Source organism: Hoplias malabaricus, chromosome 5 (assembly GCF_029633855.1).
Source record: "Hoplias malabaricus isolate fHopMal1 chromosome 5, fHopMal1.hap1, whole genome shotgun sequence".
Lineage (NCBI taxonomy): Eukaryota > Metazoa > Chordata > Actinopteri > Characiformes > Erythrinidae > Hoplias > Hoplias malabaricus.
In genome coordinates, this window is record NC_089804.1 from 44,935,329 (window position 1) to 44,955,321 (window position 19,993).

General features: G+C 36.1%; 1 protein-coding gene across 1 annotated transcript; it reads right to left on the reverse strand.

Annotated features, from left to right (window-relative positions):
- Positions 1-1,303: 1,303 nt before the first annotated feature.
- On the reverse strand, positions 1,304-17,933 carry LOC136697321 (solute carrier family 26 member 9-like). The gene is made up of 20 exons (XM_066672357.1): positions 17,809-17,933; positions 14,476-14,615; positions 13,755-13,865; positions 12,071-12,246; positions 11,658-11,822; positions 10,337-10,489; positions 10,125-10,207; positions 9,450-9,597; positions 8,919-9,032; positions 8,432-8,509; positions 8,232-8,327; positions 6,474-6,580; positions 6,306-6,375; positions 5,939-6,031; positions 4,372-4,527; positions 3,708-3,944; positions 2,691-2,745; positions 1,671-1,820; positions 1,439-1,491; positions 1,304-1,315 (listed from the first exon to the last, which is right to left on the reverse strand). The coding sequence occupies exons 1-20, from the start codon at positions 17,931-17,933 to the stop codon at positions 1,304-1,306; spliced, it is 2,322 nt and encodes a 773-aa protein (XP_066528454.1).
- Positions 17,934-19,993: the final 2,060 nt, after the last annotated feature.

The window sequence follows — 19,993 nt, forward strand, 5'->3', positions numbered from 1 at the left end:
TATTGTAATTCATATTATGTAACAGAACCAAACAATTGTAGTGTAAAGGAGTCTTGCCCAAGAATTCTTATTGGCATAGCATGATGTGGATACCTAGGCAGGAAAGTGAACCCTGGTCTCCTGCATTGAAGTTTACAGTTCCTCTACACTCTACCATCCGCTCTCAGTCAAAAACCAATGGACAAGATATATAGGAGCATTTAGAAGGCAAAAGAAGTTGGCAAATCATATTAACTTTACTTACATATAAACATTGTGGCACAGCAGTTTACTTCATTACATCCAAATGAAGACACAGGAAAACAGCGTTCACAGACAGGAGTCTTATTGCCCTGTACGATGCTGAAACTGAGCAGCTTAGGTGCTATTGTTTCTCTTAAGCATCCTGATTGGATTAGCCCTTGGAATTTGGTTTGACCATTTGACCTCAAAGTGTAGGTATCTGCAAAAACAATGCTATTTCATCCGTCTACAAATCTGTAAGATGTAAATAATTACAGGATATATTGTGCACATATTTAATAACAATAAAGTCAATAATGGTAATTGAAATCAATGATAGAAAGAGCACAAAATAAGAAAGCACAGAAAAGAAAGTAACCATGTCCAACGAAAACAGAAGCAGTGCTATGTCCAGGTTAATAAACAAGGTCAAGCAGTGCACAGCAATATGGCAAATAACTGCATTATATTTGTGTGGCAATGAGTGGGCAGTGTGGGGGTGGAGAGTGTTGAATGTACACACTTTTATCAATGCCATGGCAGACCATGGGCACCTAAGGGGGGGTACATTCTGATTTGTGAGGTTCATTATTTTATTTTAGGCCAAAATAAGAGAGGGCTGTTGCACTGGTAAATGCTGACCGTTCTAATTTCCATTGCAGTTATAAATGTTACTCGGTACTTAAGTAGTTTTTGTGCCTGTGTTCATATACCAAAGTTCAGTGCAGCTCTAATATTAACATAGTGATTTATCATGTACACTTTGTGTAGTCACAGTGTATGCTGTTAATTTTTAGCTAGTGCAAAACAAGCAGTGTGTGCCCTCTGCTGGCGAGAAGGTAAACAACATGCCCACAATTAACTTGTACTGCCATAAACACAATGAAAATTGTGAAAGTTTTCTCACATCAGCCAGACTTTCTGAATAATTGGTTATAGTCCATGAGGTGTGGGAGCTGTTTCATTTTGGGTGGCTTCACTTTAGACCTTGCATTCATCATCACTGCCCTTAATTATCTATTATAGAAAAAAATATCTACAAAGAATATATTATTCATAACCATTTTCCTCTTTGGAACTCTCAGAACAGTTCCTGTTGGAGAAAAGAGAATAATATAACGTCAGTATGCCCTATTTATTGTATATGTATCATATATCTTCATGTATACTTCCTAGATAACACTATTTGATAACAATATATAAAGCTTTTACTTACCTGCTCCAGGTCTTTGTCCTCTTCCTCTATATCAAAGGCCAGCTTTATCCTGTCTTTGTGTGCCTGGATGTGACACACACAGAGTGTACACACAATGACACAGCGATAACACAAATTGCTCTACACAAGAGTGAACATGAATTAAATGCTTTCATCAATCTCTAGAGTGTATTTGCTTTGATAAAATATGATAAATAGATCCTAGAAAAATGGAAAAATTCCCTGTTCGTGCTCTTGTGACTTACTTCTTCCACAGTGCCAGAGGTCAGTGATTTGTGTTGGGCAAACAGGACGGCGTCATGCACAGAAAGGAACAGGTGGCCATGTGTAATACTGCTTTCCTCAAACATACCTCCAGCCTCCAGCTCCTCAAACACCTGAGCTACAGCAACACATACACATATACTGAACACTTACTGTTCGAGGAAAACCCTTTTAATAAATGAATTCAGCTTCTATAAAGTGCACTGATTATGGAACCAAATATTTCTTAGTATACAAACAACTTGTATAATCTTCACAGAAAAGCCTGGAATGGGACACACACTGCAAATGCTTTGCTTTGTGATATGAAACTTTTTAGCACTGGGCTGTGGAGCTGTGTAGCTTCTCAGGAGTGATGGAGCTTCATTAACTGATGTGGTGTTTCTAACATCAATACTTTACTTTAAATAATGTTCTTATGGCTGAGTACAACCAAATATACTCACAGAAATGTTCCTATACCCATTCTTAATTTCATGGGTTTACAATATATAGAAAAAAGGACAAATTATCAGATATTATTAATATATAAATAAAAGTATTAATAATCAGCAATAACAGCCATATATCCTTTAACCACTATAACATACAGCCACCTGAAAAGAAGGAAAGCTGCATACTTGTTATTTTTTAATTACATAACAAATCTGTCATTGGAGGTACCTAAATAATCCAGTTTAATTCTCCTTACAGTGGGTCCCTCACGTGGGAGTGGCCATGTTTAACATAGGCATGGTATAGAATCACCAATATTATCCATGCCACTAGGTGTCAGTGTTCAGTAATGGCTGTTTCATATGCTGAATTAAAAACAATGGTGAAAATTGAAAACTACTGATTGCTCATTCAAACGGCCAGGGATAGAAGAGAAGACTTTGTGATGCTGCAGCATTGACTATATGCAAAATCTTCACATAATCCAGCAGGACAGTGGACATTCTTTTTCAAACATCCCTACTGGAATCTTAAATGAAGTAAAACCTCTCACCTTGAACATTGGCTAAATACAGGCCAATCCCCAGCATACTGTACATGTTGCTCATCTGTAAGGATAAAAAGCCTGAAATTACTATATATATATATATATATATATATATATATATATATATATATATATATATATATATATATATATATATATATAACAATAATTATAAATTACACGTAATTTCTTATAAAGTCTTCAGCTTAGTAATTTCAGTACATAAGTCAAAATGACAGACGTGTATGTTGTTCAAAACCCATGAAAGCTGGCTGGCTACAGAAGCAAGTTTTTTTTTTTTTTTTTTTTGGATAATTTAATTTGTAATATTTATATATAATTTGTTCATTTAATTTCCCCGCCCACTGGTGCACAGTGATAATCACTTCTCAGAAGTCACTTCTGACATATTCAAAGATCAGAAGACGTTTCAAAGTCTGGCAAAAGTTATTACATTCAATAAAAATAAGAAGAATTCTCTTAAAAAAAAAAAAAAAAAAATATCCATTTGGATTTTCAGTGGATTTTTAATGTTGATTTGTTGTTGATTTGATTGATGTCAATTTCAAGTATGGACTTAAGAATAGTTAAGAATAGTTTTAAATTTTGATTTTGTTTCCAGGTAGATTTTGATTTGGTTACTTTTTACACACTGAATTCTCGGAAATTATTTACTTTAAATTTAAACCTGCTCTATAGTATGTAACCATTAGGTGGCTAATTTAGGTAAAACAGTCTGACGGATTGATTTTGACAACCAATAAAACTACTGAAACTTGAACATTCCATTGCTGTTGTTGGTTTGTTCTTTTTTAGTGAACAACATGTGTTTCCTTGAGAATTTGAATGAATATTTTCATATAAGTGAATTATGCCTATAGTTGCAATACTTTCTTAAATAATACTGTTAATAATCCAAAAACTTTCATTTAAAATGAGCAATGTTGATTTCCTTTGACGGAAGAGTTATGCTTATGGAGTTACAAGTTATTTGTCTGATAGTATGATCCCCCCCCAGTTTACCTTGGTGAGAAGTTTAATCCCCATCAGGTCAATAAAGCAGACTCCTCCCAGGTCCAGTATGAGTGTGTGAAAGGGCATAGGCTGCATCTCTATAGTTACAGAAGGTGGGCTAGTCAGCTCAGGGTCTGGTAACTGATCAGTGGAACTTGAGATGTCACAGTAGGGGTTGACATAACTTGTTGGCATATCAGCACTGATGGTGTAAAAGTCACTCTGCAGGTCAATCTCTGAAATGGTCTGAAAATGTACAGAGTAACATACAATAACACATCAGTTGGAGGTTTTAAGTAAAACGGTATTTGATTTTAGGAGCTTTACTATTTCTTTTGATTTGTTTCTGGAGTTTTTATGTGTCTCTGTAAGAAAACTATGCCAATACAATGGAATGTAGATCAATTTTTAACGTTTGCATCAGCATAATCATGTCTGGACTTTCTCAATTTGTTTTTCAAGTGTGACATAATTTCGAAATATTATTTGTTCTGTTGTTTGATTTAAAATTTCTCAATGAGAAGGCCGATAGAAATTATCCAAATATTCTGTAAAGTTACTTTTATGGAGACACAAGATTTGTACTGACTGTCTGAAAACATTCATTTTAAGCATCTTTTTTTTTTTCAGCGATTACCTCTACAGTTAACATTTTAAAAAAAAGTATCTGAACCTGAGCCTTCATTGTAACCAGCGAGCTCAGTTTCCTCTTTCTGGCAGCCACCTTCACCTGACTTTGCTTTTCTTTTATCTCCTGTTTCTCTTTGTCCTGCTGTTTTTTCAGAAACTTCTTCCTGGCCAGAAGAACCTTGCCTGGGTCAAGTCCAGTCTGAAAACAACACACAGATATGAAGGAAATTGTTTATTAACAAATTATTTTATTCATGCATTCTGATTTTAATAATGAATCAAAGTGAAATATGACATAGTTTACTAAAGTTTGAGAAGTCTTCCAATGAGTGATATCTTAAAGCACAGGTAATAAATTGTTGGGAACAGTCACCTAGTGGGGTGCAAGGGAATTGGCTGCAGCTACAGGTGAAAGATTTATTTTCCATACTGATTTTTTCTTATGTTCATAGCAATAAATGGCCAAGATTATGTGTGAAAAAGCACATTTTCTGCTCAAAATTGCAAAATGGTGGAAAAGAATTGATTGTCAAGTTCTGTTTTTTACTTTTATGTTTTATTAATACATATGCAGTTATTAATACACAGTATAACAAATGGGGTGATCACATCTGATTTTTTTCTACATAAGCTGTGGTAATTTGCATTCTGACAATTTTGTGGATGTGTGCATGTTCACTGCCATGGATTGCATAAATAAGTATATGAATATACACGTAAATGTACTCTGGGTAAAATGGAGATAAATTAATTTAATGTCTTTGGATATTTCTGTACCACAGGCGATTGCTCTAAGACTGCAAGAGAAGCTCAGCTTCCCCTAAAATGTAAAAAAAAAAATAAGTGATCAAATATATACTGTTGTGTGTACATGTCATTGAATAAATATGCACTACAATGCGCTCAACTTTTGTTCAGAATCAGCTTCTTATCACTGGTATAGACTGGTTCACAGTGCTTTAAACAGTGAGGACGCTGAGCGTCCACAGAGTTCAATAGCGAAGCAGCGAAGTGCAGCGAAACAAGTCATTGGATAAATGCTGGGCTTTGTCCCGCCCATCGGACGCTCAGCGTCTCTGGGGGTCTATGGGACCTCGGCTGGCCCGGACGCTCAGCTTCTGCATGATGATTGGATGATGACTCCCATCATGACTCCCTTTTTGATTGACAGCGAAATGAGCGAATCAGCGATCCTTTGGTGTAAAGATCCGTAGGAGCACAGGCGGACACACTTCACATGGGCCAAGGCCGTTTAAGTAGCCTAGCTCTGCTGGCCATTGAGAGGACACTAGTCAAATCCCTGGAAAAGACGCCTTGTTGGTACAACAGGGTCACAGATCATTTTCTTAAAAAGGAACGGAGGGTAGAATTTACGTATAAATAAACCGACACATTTTATGATGTAGGCCGAAATTGAGCTTCCCCTCCTTGAAAGACCAGCATCTGCCACTGTTCTGTACAGTTGTGAGTATGTGTGCATGATAGTCAACCATGAATTAATTAGCAGTTGTAATAATAAACACACTACGCCCCTGAAATGGATTAAGCAGAAAAGATGATGAGAGGAGATGAGAATAATAAACACATTTACCTAGCTAATATCAACTTACTTTTTTGATGACCTTCCTTCGAAATATCTCCACATTGGCAAAGTAAATTGGTGAGCAGTAACTTACAATTTTCACACCTTCAACCATTTTCACCTGAACAAAAAAAAAGGGCACACAACTTCTCAGAATCAAATTTTACAATATATCAGCACTATGTTGTATATATTTGTTCCAAAATTCATATGTATATGAATTAGACATTTATTATTATTATTATTATTATTATTATTATTATTATTATTATTACAGCAATACATCTTTTTTTTAGGCTTATGTCAGTTGTTATGAAAGGTTTTATTACATATCATATAGCCTACAGTAAAGTGCTACTAAGTATAATATTCAACACATTACCATTAACCATTACCTTATTATACACTTTTGGGTTCTTGTACAGGTCTGTGTCCATGACCTGAGTCACTTCTGAGCCATTACGACTACAGCCCAAAAACAAGATCACCAAACAGCATTGTCATGTAAGATTTTAAATATCATTTCTTAAAAGTTAAAAGCATGAAATTCAGATTTCACTTACAACTGAGTCTGGAAAATCACTACCAGGATGGAAAAGCCCACTCCAATTGCAACACCAAATGGCAAGCTCAGGAAAAAGGTTGCCAAGAAAGAAACAACCCATACACACTGGAGAGAAACACAAGAGTGAGTTGTGAATGTTTACTGACAGAAGGTAATATCTGACTTTGATGGGACACACTGAACAACCCTATAGTGCTAATTTTGTGCCGCAATATTTGGACCAAGTGGCACCATTCCGCGTGCACATGCATGGATATTGTGAGTGGGCAATTAGATAATTCGAAGAACATGGCTTCTGAACGGCAGCAGCAAAGCAGCTTTTCACATCCACATGTAAGTAATTATTCTTTAATTATAAAACAGTTTTAATAAAGAATACTCATTAGAAAAGAATAGATACACATCTGACTTGCACTCTTGCACAGCCATTAGTACAAAATGCCATCATTTCAGTCAATCAGAAATGACAAGAGGTTTTATTTTATATTCATTGGATTGGCAGAATTGTAGAATTTGTATCTTGTGTTTTTGGCCTTTTATGTAATAGTGATAGCAATGACTGTAATTGGTACTAGAACTACTGTAGAAACTATTTTATTAATAATAGAAAATACTGTAAATGGTAACTAGATAGGTGGTTATCAACATATATGGCTAACTTATTGTTTAATCACTATTTGATTAATGAAAATAACAATAGTAAATAAGAAAAAAGTCTTTGTAAGCAAAGACTAATTATTTACAATGGGCTGTGGAAAGATGCTTTGTTGCGGCAGTTCAGAAGTGATTTTGTTCAAACTATCTTGCACTCGCTCAAAATATTCACATGCATGTTCAAAAAAGTCTGCTTGTTTGCTCAAAATATCTGCCTGCGAGGAATTGTGGCACAAAAATGAGGAGCAGTTTGTAAAGCGGTACCATCTTGTGGAGAATTTTAGGCAACTTTGTGTTACAAGCCTGTCACATGAGGTGCTCCATCCAAAAATTTCCTTAGGTATACAAATTAACAATTAATATAAGCTGTACATCAAATATTAAAAATGGCATAATACAACTTTATCTTATAAATTAAGTATTTTTAAACATGAAGCACCTAAAATTTATGCAAGGTGTTAATCCGATATTTAAAATTTGAAACAAAGGATGTTGAATAGTAATAATACATTTAAATTGCCATCTACAAGATACAATAAAAGTACTATGTTTAATAAAACAACAGGAAATACATAGACTAAATAACAGAGCAGCTGGTGAATTAATCCACTCTAATTTTCTTTAAATATTGTACATTACAATAAAAATATTATTCTTTTGAAATATAGTTTTGTTCTGCAAAAAAAAGTGTGTGCTGTGGTTGACTTTGTTACCAAACAGGAAATAATGCAAAGTATTTGTGCATTTTAATAATGATATATTAGTGTATATAAATCCTGTCACATCTCAATAAATGACTAAAGTATGTCACTGTTATGCTGTGTGTTGCTCAGCGCTGCTTACAGAGTCATATCAACCACTGATATGGTTTCCTTTCACGTAATGTGTACCTTTAGTTAAGGAACATAAACATAGCATGTTCCGGTACAATTGTAGAGTTTAGGTTGCACTAATATTATGCATCATGCTTTACATCCTATTTTTTATTTTCTTTATCTATTTAAGTTTTATTATAAATATTACCTATTCACCTTTAGCATAACATCTTTAGTGGAGAACAATATACACTACCATCTTTCCTGACAATGTGTTATGAACTCACACAGTCTAGTTTGCTCTTTTTCCACAGGTAGAATGGGTCTGAAAGCTGCAAGAGTGTGTTCTTCAGATTAACAGCGATGAGCGCTCCCAGAACTGACTGCAGACAAACAGGAAACAACTCTGTATCAATAGGCACAATCAGCAATCTGAAGTACTCAGAATAATGCAGAAATAACTGACTAGGTTGATGATGTTTCTTACCTTTGGGAGTGGTTTCAGATAAGCACCTAGAGCCAGCATAGTGACCATAACCACCAACATTACACACAGACTGGCAAACTGAGAATGATAAGTATTTTTTATACAAAGTATAAATAAAATCTAATTAAATCCATAACAATGCAGTATAACATTGACAAAGTGATAAAAACATATGCAATTCCGTTATGCCATATGTTTCGACTGAAAGACGGTACAGTTAGCATATCTTTGCTGTCCCATCAAAACTTATGGTAACTTTACAGGACAAGGAAAGTAAATAAAATTATTATTTCCAGTAATTTTGAAATGATATTTAGGTTGGTCCATTCATTAGGGTTAAACAAAGTGTAATGATGGCTGGTGTTTTCAAATTACATTAAAACAATCAAGATACAGAATTTTAATCTGATAGTGATATAGACTTTGCTTTGTGAACATAGAATTAATATGAATTTGTGTTAATGACTTGACCAGGGAGGAGTCTCACCTGTGAAGAGCCCCCCGCACTGTCTACTGCCAGGGTGACAGACAGAGCACAGCATATGACGTGGATCTTAAAGAAGCCACCAAGGAAGTTACTGAAACCCAATGCAAGCATTTCCTGCCGAACAGTTGTGAAAACTGCTTTAGGGCTTGAAAAAATGTTCATATTACCAAATTACCTTAGCAAGGGATATGATCTTAAATCTAGTAAAATAACAAATCTAATATTTCTCATTGTGAGATTAAGCTGTAAAAGACTATTCAACCCATATCCAGATGTTTCTGCTTTACTGAGTGATTTTATCCATTGCAAATATCTTATTACGCTAGTGGGTCATTTTAATTTGTCTTGCTGACATATTCTCTGAATAAATTCACTTCAAACATGTAAGATGGTCCGGAAATAGGTCAAATATTCTATGATTGTTCTTACTCTTAATCATATAATTGAACTGTGAGATATATGGATATAAGATGATTTCAATTATGAATATAATTTTGAGCAGTGACATGTCCACATCTCCACAGTGTGTACCTGATTGGGGTCCACATCATAGCCATGCTTAGCAGCCAGTGTCCTGCCCATGGCCAAATTGATGACATATCCAACTATGGCCAGAGAGAAAGCTGTACTTAGCATGTCCTCCCACTGAGACACAGTAGGCAAAATTGGGGCTGGAAATCTAAAAGGAGAAATTGAGTTTGCAAAATTGTATTCTACTAGACAGAAATCAGAAATGAAAGTGACTCATGGTCAGTGATGTGTTACCCTAGGGATTTCTAGTCATGAAACAAATTCCATTATATTCAACTGCAGTTATATTTGCATAGATTCTTATATGCTAAGAAGGATACAAATGTGCACATTTCCCACTGTAAAAAGTGAATACAATGTATATTTAAAGTACACTGTTCGATCATTTTTATACAGTTCTGGATATAATTAATCTGGAGGAACCAAACTTTACCTGTATAATGCTGTTTTGCTTCTATATGTGCATTAAAATCATGCATCATGACATTTTCCATCACAATTAATTGTTGCGGTATATCTGTTATGATATATTCATATTTGCAGTAGTTTGCAATATGGCCATGTTAGATGAAATTTTGCATTATTTGTAATTAGCTGTAATTCTAAAAGCCTTTTTTAAGTTTTTGTGCAAAATACATGTCCAACTGCTGTTGATCTATTTGAAATACCTCTTACCCCAAAGGAATTTGTCCTACTATGTTCATGTGGTACTTCTCAGGGAGATCCAGAGGACCAGAAATGGCAGTAGCCACCACCACCTTGGAAATGACAACCAAAATGTACATGTGCTGTAATAAATTATGTGTGTTTTCCCACACTAAATTTCTTCTTCTAAAATAAAAATCTGAAGCATAACATCACCATCATATTCACGTCTGTTCACTTACAATAATGATCTCCATGGGGATGGGGAAGGGGATTTTATGGCGGTAGTGAGCACTCAGTTCTTTCACTATGATAAGCACCACAGAGCTGACTAGGGCAAACAATAGAGAGGCTATGTTGGTTTTAGGCAATCCCCGACATATATCTATCAGGGTCTAAAATAGAAAACATGGAAGAGAAAGGAGAAATTTATTTTACTTTATCAGAAGATGTGACACCTACATATACCTCACATAGACTTATAAAGACGAACAATTACTGAATTAGGAATACCTACCCGGTACCTACACGGTACCTTTTGTCCATTTTATCAGCTCCACTGTCCATACAGGAGCACTTTGTAGTTCTACAATTACAGACTCTAGTCTTTGTGTTGCTCTACATATTATTTAGCCTCTTTTCATCCTATCCTTCTATGATTAGGACCACCACAGAGCAGGTATAATTTGGGTGGTGGATCATTCTCAGCACTGCAGCAACACTGACTTGGTGGTGGTGTGTCTGTGTGTGTTGCACTGGTACAAGTGGATCGTGTAGTAGATCAAGTGCTATGATTCCTAAACACTCACTGTCCACTTTATTAGACACAACTACTAAGTTGGGTCCACATTTTCCAAAGTCTGAGACATTTTTCTAATAAGTCTCATGTGTAATAAGGATTGTATTTACCAAATTTAATGCTAATATAGTATGAGTAAGAAATTTGTTTTCCTTTTTGCTGCATTAATATCTTTTACCCTTCTAAAAAATCTTTACACTAGAAATTAGAATGCTACTTTGCATTGAGCCACAAGAACATTAGTGAAGTCAGGTATGATTATAAGAGTGTTAATTCTGGGTCACAATAAGCATTATGGCCAATTCAGGTGTGTTGTATACCCGTTGAATCCTGGCTTGGCACAGAGCATAGTGAAATTAGTGTCATATTCCATTGAACAGTCCTTCGCTTGTGTCTTTGTAAAATTATTCTTTGGAAGAAGACTTTTGGATGTCACTGTCCCAAATATGTTAAAAATAATAACTTTATAAGAAAAGCAAAGAAGTTCAACTGACATTAGTTCAAAAAGAATTTCTATTGGTCCATTCATCATGAAATTGTCACATGGTGTGAAGGACAGCTGCTGTTTTTAAATAATGTAGTAAACTAAAAATAGACAAAATGGAGATACATGATTTTCTTTGGACATCAAGATATGTATGTGTCATGGGGCACTTTCCAGGACCAGTAGTACTCTTGTTATTATTGGACTTGCAATTTTATACCCATGAAAGGTGTAAAATATATGATATCGGAAAATAAGCAATGAATGACATCATACTTACATAAATGATAGCCAAAGGCCCACTATATGGTGGCACATCAATCCCAAAGATGTATTTGAGTACAGATATGAGAATTTGCAGACCTGCAGCTGTCATGAAGCCTCTAACAAATGATTCAGAGAGGTATATTGCCACAAACCCAAACTGCATCATTCCTAGACCAATCTGTAAACAAGTACAATCAGCAATTCTTTTTATTTTATTCTACAAGTATCAAAATTTCTCCCAAATTATTAGTCATCACCAATTCCACCTATCACTGAGTTTTTTCAGACTGCACACAGTGTCACAAGCCACAGGAGGATGAGGCAATGTGCTGTCTCAGAGACACCCATGGCTTCTTTTTGAACTGTTACTAATGCAACACTACTAAACAGTTTAATATAACAGCATAATTATTACATTACATTTACCTGTATGATGGCAGTGAGACAGGCCAAAGTGCCCGATATACCCAGTCGGACTTGATTCATCCTTTCTTCATCCACTACAGTCGCATTGAGTGTGGCATTGAAATGGCTGAAATCTGACTCAGGAGCCAGCCTCAGACACACCATACCCACCATGATACTCAACACAGCAAAAGTACCTGTGTAAATAAAGAAACATGTAATGGTTCATGACATATTAATAATACAACCACACAATGAAATATTATCACAATGCAGAGCAATTGCACAGGCCATATTATTTTTTTTTTGTCAACCTGTTATTTTACTGCATGACTCAAAATGTAAATGAAAAGTCATTTTTATAAATGAATGACCTTAATAGATTAATGACCTAAAGTTAGTCAAGAAGTCTACAGAAAATAACTGTCCATTGCTATGAAAACATACAAAAATAAAACTCAGAAAACACATTAATTAGAAGTAGCACTTGGAGGCCTGTATCTAATTTGAAACCTCAGGATATTTTTGTCCAAATCAGAATCATTTTTTTCTTTCAGGAGAAATCTGTCATACTCCACAATGAATGTTCTTAATGTTATGACACAACCAGGTAACATTTTATTTTGATGGTCTAGAGGGGGACCATCGAAATAATACCGTCACCCACGACCATTATGCTTGATGTCTAGTAGAAAGGCTGAATTGAAGATCTATTTCTAAAGCAGTGGCGATTGCTCTAAGACTGCAAGGGAAGCTCAGCTTCCCCTAAAATGTAAAAAAAATAAGTGATAAAATATATACTGTTGTGTGTACATGTCATTGAATAAATATGCACTACAACGCGCTCAACTTTTGTTCAGAATCAGCTTCTTATCACTGGTAAAGACGCGGCTTTCCTCTCAATCATTCTCACAGTGCTGAGCGTCCACAGTGTTCAATAGCGAAGCAGCGAAACGAGACGAGTCATTGGATAAATGCTGGGCTTTGTCCAGCCCATCGGACGCTCAGCGTCTCTGGGGGTCTATGGGGCAGTGGGCTGGCCTCGGCTGGCCCGGACGCTCAGCTTCTGCATGATGATTGGATGATCTGTCTGAGGCTGAATCCCTTTTTGATTGACAGCGAAATGAGCGAATCAGCGATCCTTTGGTGTAAAGATCCGTGGGAGCACAGGCGGACACACTTCACATGGGCCAAGGGCGTTTAAGCAGCCTAGCTCTGCTGGCCATTAAGAGGACACTAGTCAAGTCCCTGGAAAAGACGCCTTGTTGGTACGACAGGGTCACAGATCATTTTCTTAAAAAGGAACGGAGGGTAGAAATTACATATAAATAAACCGACACATTTTATGATGTAGGCCGAAATTGAAAGACCAGCATCCGCCACTGTTCTAAACCCATATGGGCGACCCACTTTTTGAAGCATAAACTGGTTCGTTCAGGGACTGAAAAGAAGTTTAATTCTTAATCATATGCCAGCTGATTTTAATGGAAGAAAATCCAAATCTAATAAATATTCACATTCATAAATATCATTTGCTACTTGTTGGTGGTAAAATGACTGCTCTTTTAATTTCAAAAAGTAGAACATTTATAATCTAATTTCCCCCCCTTTTTTATTTCAGTTTACTGTTATAAAAATCCTTTCACAAACTGCACTATGACATTTATCTATGTCCAATCTCCTGAATGAATATTAGAAAGTTTACCTGGCACCATTTGATGTGCCGTGCCCATGAAGAAATATGGAATGAGAGGGAAGAAGGATGAATAAAGCCCATTCACTGGGGGGAGGTTAGCCAGCAGGGCAAAGGCCATTCCTGTTTGAAAGTGAAACATGTTGGTGTAAATATAATGAATTATATAAATGACATAATATTGATTTCCTATATGAGCATTCCAGGAAAAAATCATAATGCAAGGGATATAAAGGAGGAGCTGAGAATCAAGCTTATAAAAGAGTGATATATCATGATTTATATTGGCAGTTCAATAACTTGTTACAATGTATTTCAGGTAAAACAAATTTATTTCATTTATTCATTCATTTTCTGTAACTTCTAATTTGTGGTGGGTCCAGAGCCTACCTAGAATCACTGGGCACAAAGCAGTCTGACTCTGGAGAGGTCACGCCAGTCCATCAAAGGGCACAAACTAACTTTCCTAAGATTAATTGAAAATTTACTTTTCCTCAGGCACTAGTAGATATACTGCTTATTGCCCTCTGCTTTACTAGACAAAAATGAACATTAAACACATTGCCCATTGTACCCTTCTGGTACATCTGACATATTGTCTCTAGCTCTGCTGGACAAACTACATCTTGCTTCTTGCTCAAGTGGACACACTACTTAATGTCCCCTTGACTAATCATTTTTCACTGCCTGTTGTTATACTGGACAGATGTGTATTTGTATGAGTTTAACTGACCCTGTGGAACCTGAATAGTGCCTGCACTGACACCGCTAATGACATCAGTCAGGAGGTTCTGTCTGAAGTTGAATTTGGGAAGCCAGCTGAGTATTGGCAGGTGTCTGAAGAGAAGACTTTTTAGACGCCCGCTGGAACATCTGCATTATTAACACACATACAAACACACATATTATATACAACTTTGTTTTAATACAAACTGAAGTCCACCTGTTGTTTGCTCCCTTTCACCCTCTTCACCAGTTTTAAGGAACTCCACAGGACCACCACAGAGCAGCTATAATTTTGGTAGTGTATCATTCTCTAGTAAACACACCTATCTCTTAGGTCCACCCTGTAGATGTAAAGTCAGAAATAGTATCTCATCTTCACAGTATGTTTTGGTAATCCTCTAGTCCTTCTAGTCTCGTGCTGTTGGCTGGATATTTTTGGTTGTTGGACTATTGTCATTCCAGCAGTGACACTGAGGGGTTAAAAATCTACAGTGGCACTGTTGTGTCTGATCCACTCATATTAGCGCAATGAAGACCAGAGTTAAAAGGGGCAAACAGAGTATGCACATAAACAGATGGACCACAGTTTGCAATTGTAAAACTACAAAGTGCTCACATAGTGCTTTTCCACCAATGAGGAAACCAAACAGTTCCAGTTCCTGAACTAAATTTGGAACCATTCGGTGCATTTCCACCAACATAAATTGGTTTTGGAATGTAATTCTAATTGTAAATTGTAGATAACCTAGTATTTATTTTTAAATAAAATGAACAAGAAAAACATGCTGGTCTTATATATTATAAACAAAACTTTGTGCTCCTTTTTTCATTTCTGCATTTATTAGTTCAGCCTTCCCTAATTTCTGTACATTCATTCATTTTCTGTAACCGCTTTTCCAGTTCAGTGTCGCAGTAGGTACAGGGCCTACCTGGAATCATTGGGCACAAGGCAAAAATACAACCCGGAGGGAGCACCAGTCTTTCACAGGGCAACACACACACACTCACTCCTACAGACACTGAGTTGCCAATCCACCTACCAATGTGTGTTTTTGGACCGTGGGAGGAAACCGAAGCACCTGAAGGGAACTCACATGGACACAAGGAGAACACACCATACGGTGTATAACAAATTCAACACACATACCCTGGAGCTGTGTGACTGTGACACTACCTGCTGCGCCACCGTGGCACTCTATTTTCTGTACACAATCATATAATTAAAGGCACATATAAACAAAGACCAAAGCTTCTCCAAACCTTCCAATATCAAGGGTATGTATTTTGGATTTTCCTGTTTTTGAAATGCCAGAAACACCTCTCTGACAATGGCTATACAGCTAATGGCTGTCCAGCAAAACTAGGCTTGCCTAGTTTCTCTTTGCTCTTGTTTCATAATCTTTCACTAACACTTTATTTATTCATTTATTCATTGTCTGTATCGCTTATCCAGTTCAGGGTCGAGGTGGGTCCGGAATCTAACTGGAATCACTGGCCACAAGGCCAGAACACACCCTGGAGGAGGCACCAGTCCTTTACAGGGCAACACACACATTCACTTCTTACATGTTATTTATTTGTTTATTTATTTATATATTATTATTATTATTATTATTATTATTAACCAACATTTGGGTTTCCCTGCCCACTACCTTTAAATTATTTATGGTGAGAAACATGATTAGAACTTCCTTTCCTTTTTGTCACTGATTTAAAGCAACAACAACATAAATCTTAGCTATTTAATGACAATGCTTTATTTTGCATCAAATTGTATTTTTATTTTGCATTTTGATGCAAAATAAAACACATTAAATAGTTAAGATTTATGTTGTTCTTGCTTTAAATCAGTGACAAGATCAATTTCACGGTGACTAATAAAAATGATATATACACTTATAGCATCCGGCAGCCACCGTTATCAGATTAGACTTTTGCAAGTCAAGTGTCTTGCTCTAGGATTCATATTGTTAAAATGAGCTTTGGTTGCACAGGCAAGAAATAAGATCCTTTGTTTACCATGTGGAAACCTTACGATGGAGTTTTAAGGCCACGACAATGAAAAAAAAAAAAGATTCCAAAAGTAAAGTCAGAATTCTGAGAATAATGTCAGAATAAATCGCTGCACATATAATGAAGCAGACACAACCACAGTGTAATTGAGGAATACAATGTGTTGCTGAAGTCATGCTATGGTATAGACTTCAGGAATAAATACTCAGTTCTTTGCCACATCAGGACCAGATTGTGATTAGTAAGTAAACCCTGAATCAGTTCAAGAACCCATGTATTCATAAGAGGGCATGTAGTCTCACAGGATACAAATAATAATCACAAAAATGATCAATCCAGAGTGAGTGGAACTCTGGCATAACCACGACGCTCTATCGCATTACGACAAGGGCGTAGAATGATCATGTACGAAGGTGACGTGTCCACACCAATATCCAGAGATTATTGAATATCCCCAACAATAATTTAATCCCTCCAAAAAAAAAAAAAAAAAAAAAAACTCCCGATCTGTCAACATCTCATTAACCTAGAGGTGCAGAAAGGGTTAAATCATGTTCTCTACTCAAGTCCTACCTCCCTGTAACACATATGGTCAGTGCTATTGGCTGTGCGTTTCCCTGCTGTCACGTAAGACTCTGGAGCTACATTTGGTTATTAGCAGCAAAACTGTAAGGAAAACTTTCTAGTCATATGATAGACTTATTGTGCAAGACTCAGATGCAAAAGCAAGTGAGGATGGCAGCAAAAGGTGGACATATGTAGCTATAAGACCAGCGTTAACCTGGTAGCTGTTTTTAGATGTCTTGAGCTGGTCTTTGCTGTTCGGAAAACTGGTCATTTAAGCAAAACATACCATAGGCTAGCTGGTTAACCAGCTCTTGACCAGCATAGCGTATGTTGCATTTGATTTTGTTCATGCTTGGTGGTGCCAGTCATGTTGCTGGTCAGCCAGCTTGATTATGCTGGTCATGCTGATCAACAGGAATGGTTATGCTGGTCATACTGTTCAACTAGCCTGGTCCTGCTGGGCATGCTGGTCAACCAGTCAATGGCGCACAGACTGACAGTCTCTGTTTGTCTACATATTATAATAAATAATAACAGTGTTTCTGTAAATATTCTGACTTTATTCTCAGAATTGTACTGACCTTTTTTCTCAGAATTATTCCGACATTATTTTCAGAATTCTGACTTTTTGTCTCAAAATCTTATTTCCTTTTTCAAAGCCATGGCCCTAAAACTCCATCGTTATTTGATACAATGCTACACCAAATGCAGTATACAGTATATGTATAGAGTACATCATTCAGTAATGGTGTTGACCTACCTGAAGACTTTTTTCACTTTATCTCCCAAAGGAAAGCTCCTTCTCTTCCTTTCAAACTCCTCGTCAAATTCTGGAAGTGAATATGCTGGCCTGTTTACATTATAGCGAGGGTGGACTGACTGCATTATGTTGGCCAAACCTTCAGGGAGCAGTAAGACATTTTTACCACCACAAGGTGGTAAAACAATATTTATGAAACCATTTTGTTTATTATTTTACAATCACATGATCTGAAGAAGCAAATTGCTTTGCAGCCCCTGAATCGAACCAATTTGTGGTCCATAGAGTGGAAACTGCCATGTTTAATATAGGTTTAGTACAGAATCTGTGAAATGTCCATCCTTCAATGGCTGTTCAATAACATGAAGAACCACCATTGATGAAAAGGACTGAGCGTTACTTTAAAGTTCAAAGTTATTCCATATGCTTGTGAAATAATACATTTCACAGACAAAGAGAAATGAAATATGACTGTTTTGATGAATTATGACTGCTTTTTTGCAGTCAAACAATAACATACTGAATGAAAATATCGATTAATTCATTTCAGTGGTGAGACACTGGATTTCTAAAAGCTGAGTGAGAGTAAGTGTAGGATGTGTTTTTGTTACACTGATAACAACTCTTTTGTACAGCGTTAAGGCCCTTATCTGACCTTGAGAGGACTTGTTTGAGTAATACTTAAGAACAGATTGCTCAGACCCTATTTGACTTTCAACTAAACAGGTGCATTTCTCAAAATTAAAATTTAAAAGCTCATAATTGCTTGTTTCAGAAGAAGTATATCAAAGATATCACAGCCAACTATAAATGTTCCTATAGTAATACAGAAACTCATAGGTCCACACATACACTTGTAAATAGGAATTAGGGGAAAGAACATGTTCATTTTTAAATAGTATGATAATAATAATTTTTACTTGTTATCATAATCAAATGGTTAATACATGTATACACCTGCAAAACATAAAATCATAGTAACCACTTTATATTAATTATATTAATAATTAAATACAATTAAGAAAAAAAAAAATATATATATATATATATAAATAAACATATTTACGCCATAAATGTGTTCTCAAAGAGGGTGAACTTAAGAGGGCAATACAATGACTATCTGGAATTACCACAGAATAATGAAAAAATAGTATGTATATAATTTTCACATCTGGTTCTTCAGATGTACATCCCTCTTCAGCCATCTATATAAATATATAATTAAAACATTTGTTTTTACCTGTTTCACGGAGTTCTTCCTACCGTTCCGGTCTTGTGAAAATCAAAATCTTACACTGTTATATCAGACCATTGCTTTCTTCAGATCAGAAGCTGCTATGCACTGGTACAATTGGACATGGGGAGGAGCTTAAAAAGCAATCCTGTACATTGCCATTGTTTACACCAGCTACATATTTCTTAGCTCTCCAATGATAGAAAATCACAGTAAATTTTTATGAATAAATCAATCCTCATAAACTGCCCTCATCTTCGCCATTTTTTTAAAGAGTTAACATACCAAAGGGCTTTATCTACATTAATTTTAGATGTTCAACATTTAATTAATAATATATGTACAACTAATTACATCAGAAGTTCCCCTTTTGTTGATTTTGGGTATGATTTGGATTTTCAGCACCATAGTAGCACTGTTACTCTATGGGTTGTGCTGGTACGGGTGAATCAGACACTGTAGTGCTGCTGAAGTTGTTATATATATATATATATATATATATATATATATATATATATATATATATATATACACACACACACACTGTCCACTGTTTTATACACCTACATTGTTGGTCTCCTTGTATGTGGGGAAAATCACTGAGCGTGAGTCACCTGTTGCTGCAGGTAGTGCTGGTCATCCTCCAGTCCATCAGTAGTCACTGGACACTGCCCACAGGAAGAGGTTGGCAGATCAATCCAAATATCAATAATATAAATACCAACACTGGTATTGGTATTGATCAATAGTCATTGAAAAAGATCGATACTCAAGCTTTTTTTCTCTCCCGCTAAAGTCTGGGTGAACACTAGCGGTATCAGTATCGGTATCCATATCGGCGATACTGGCCCTTTATTTACTTGGTATCGGATCGATATCAAAACTCCCGGTATCCCCCACCTCTATCCACAGGACACTGCTGACTGCATTATTTAAGTTGGTGGACTATTC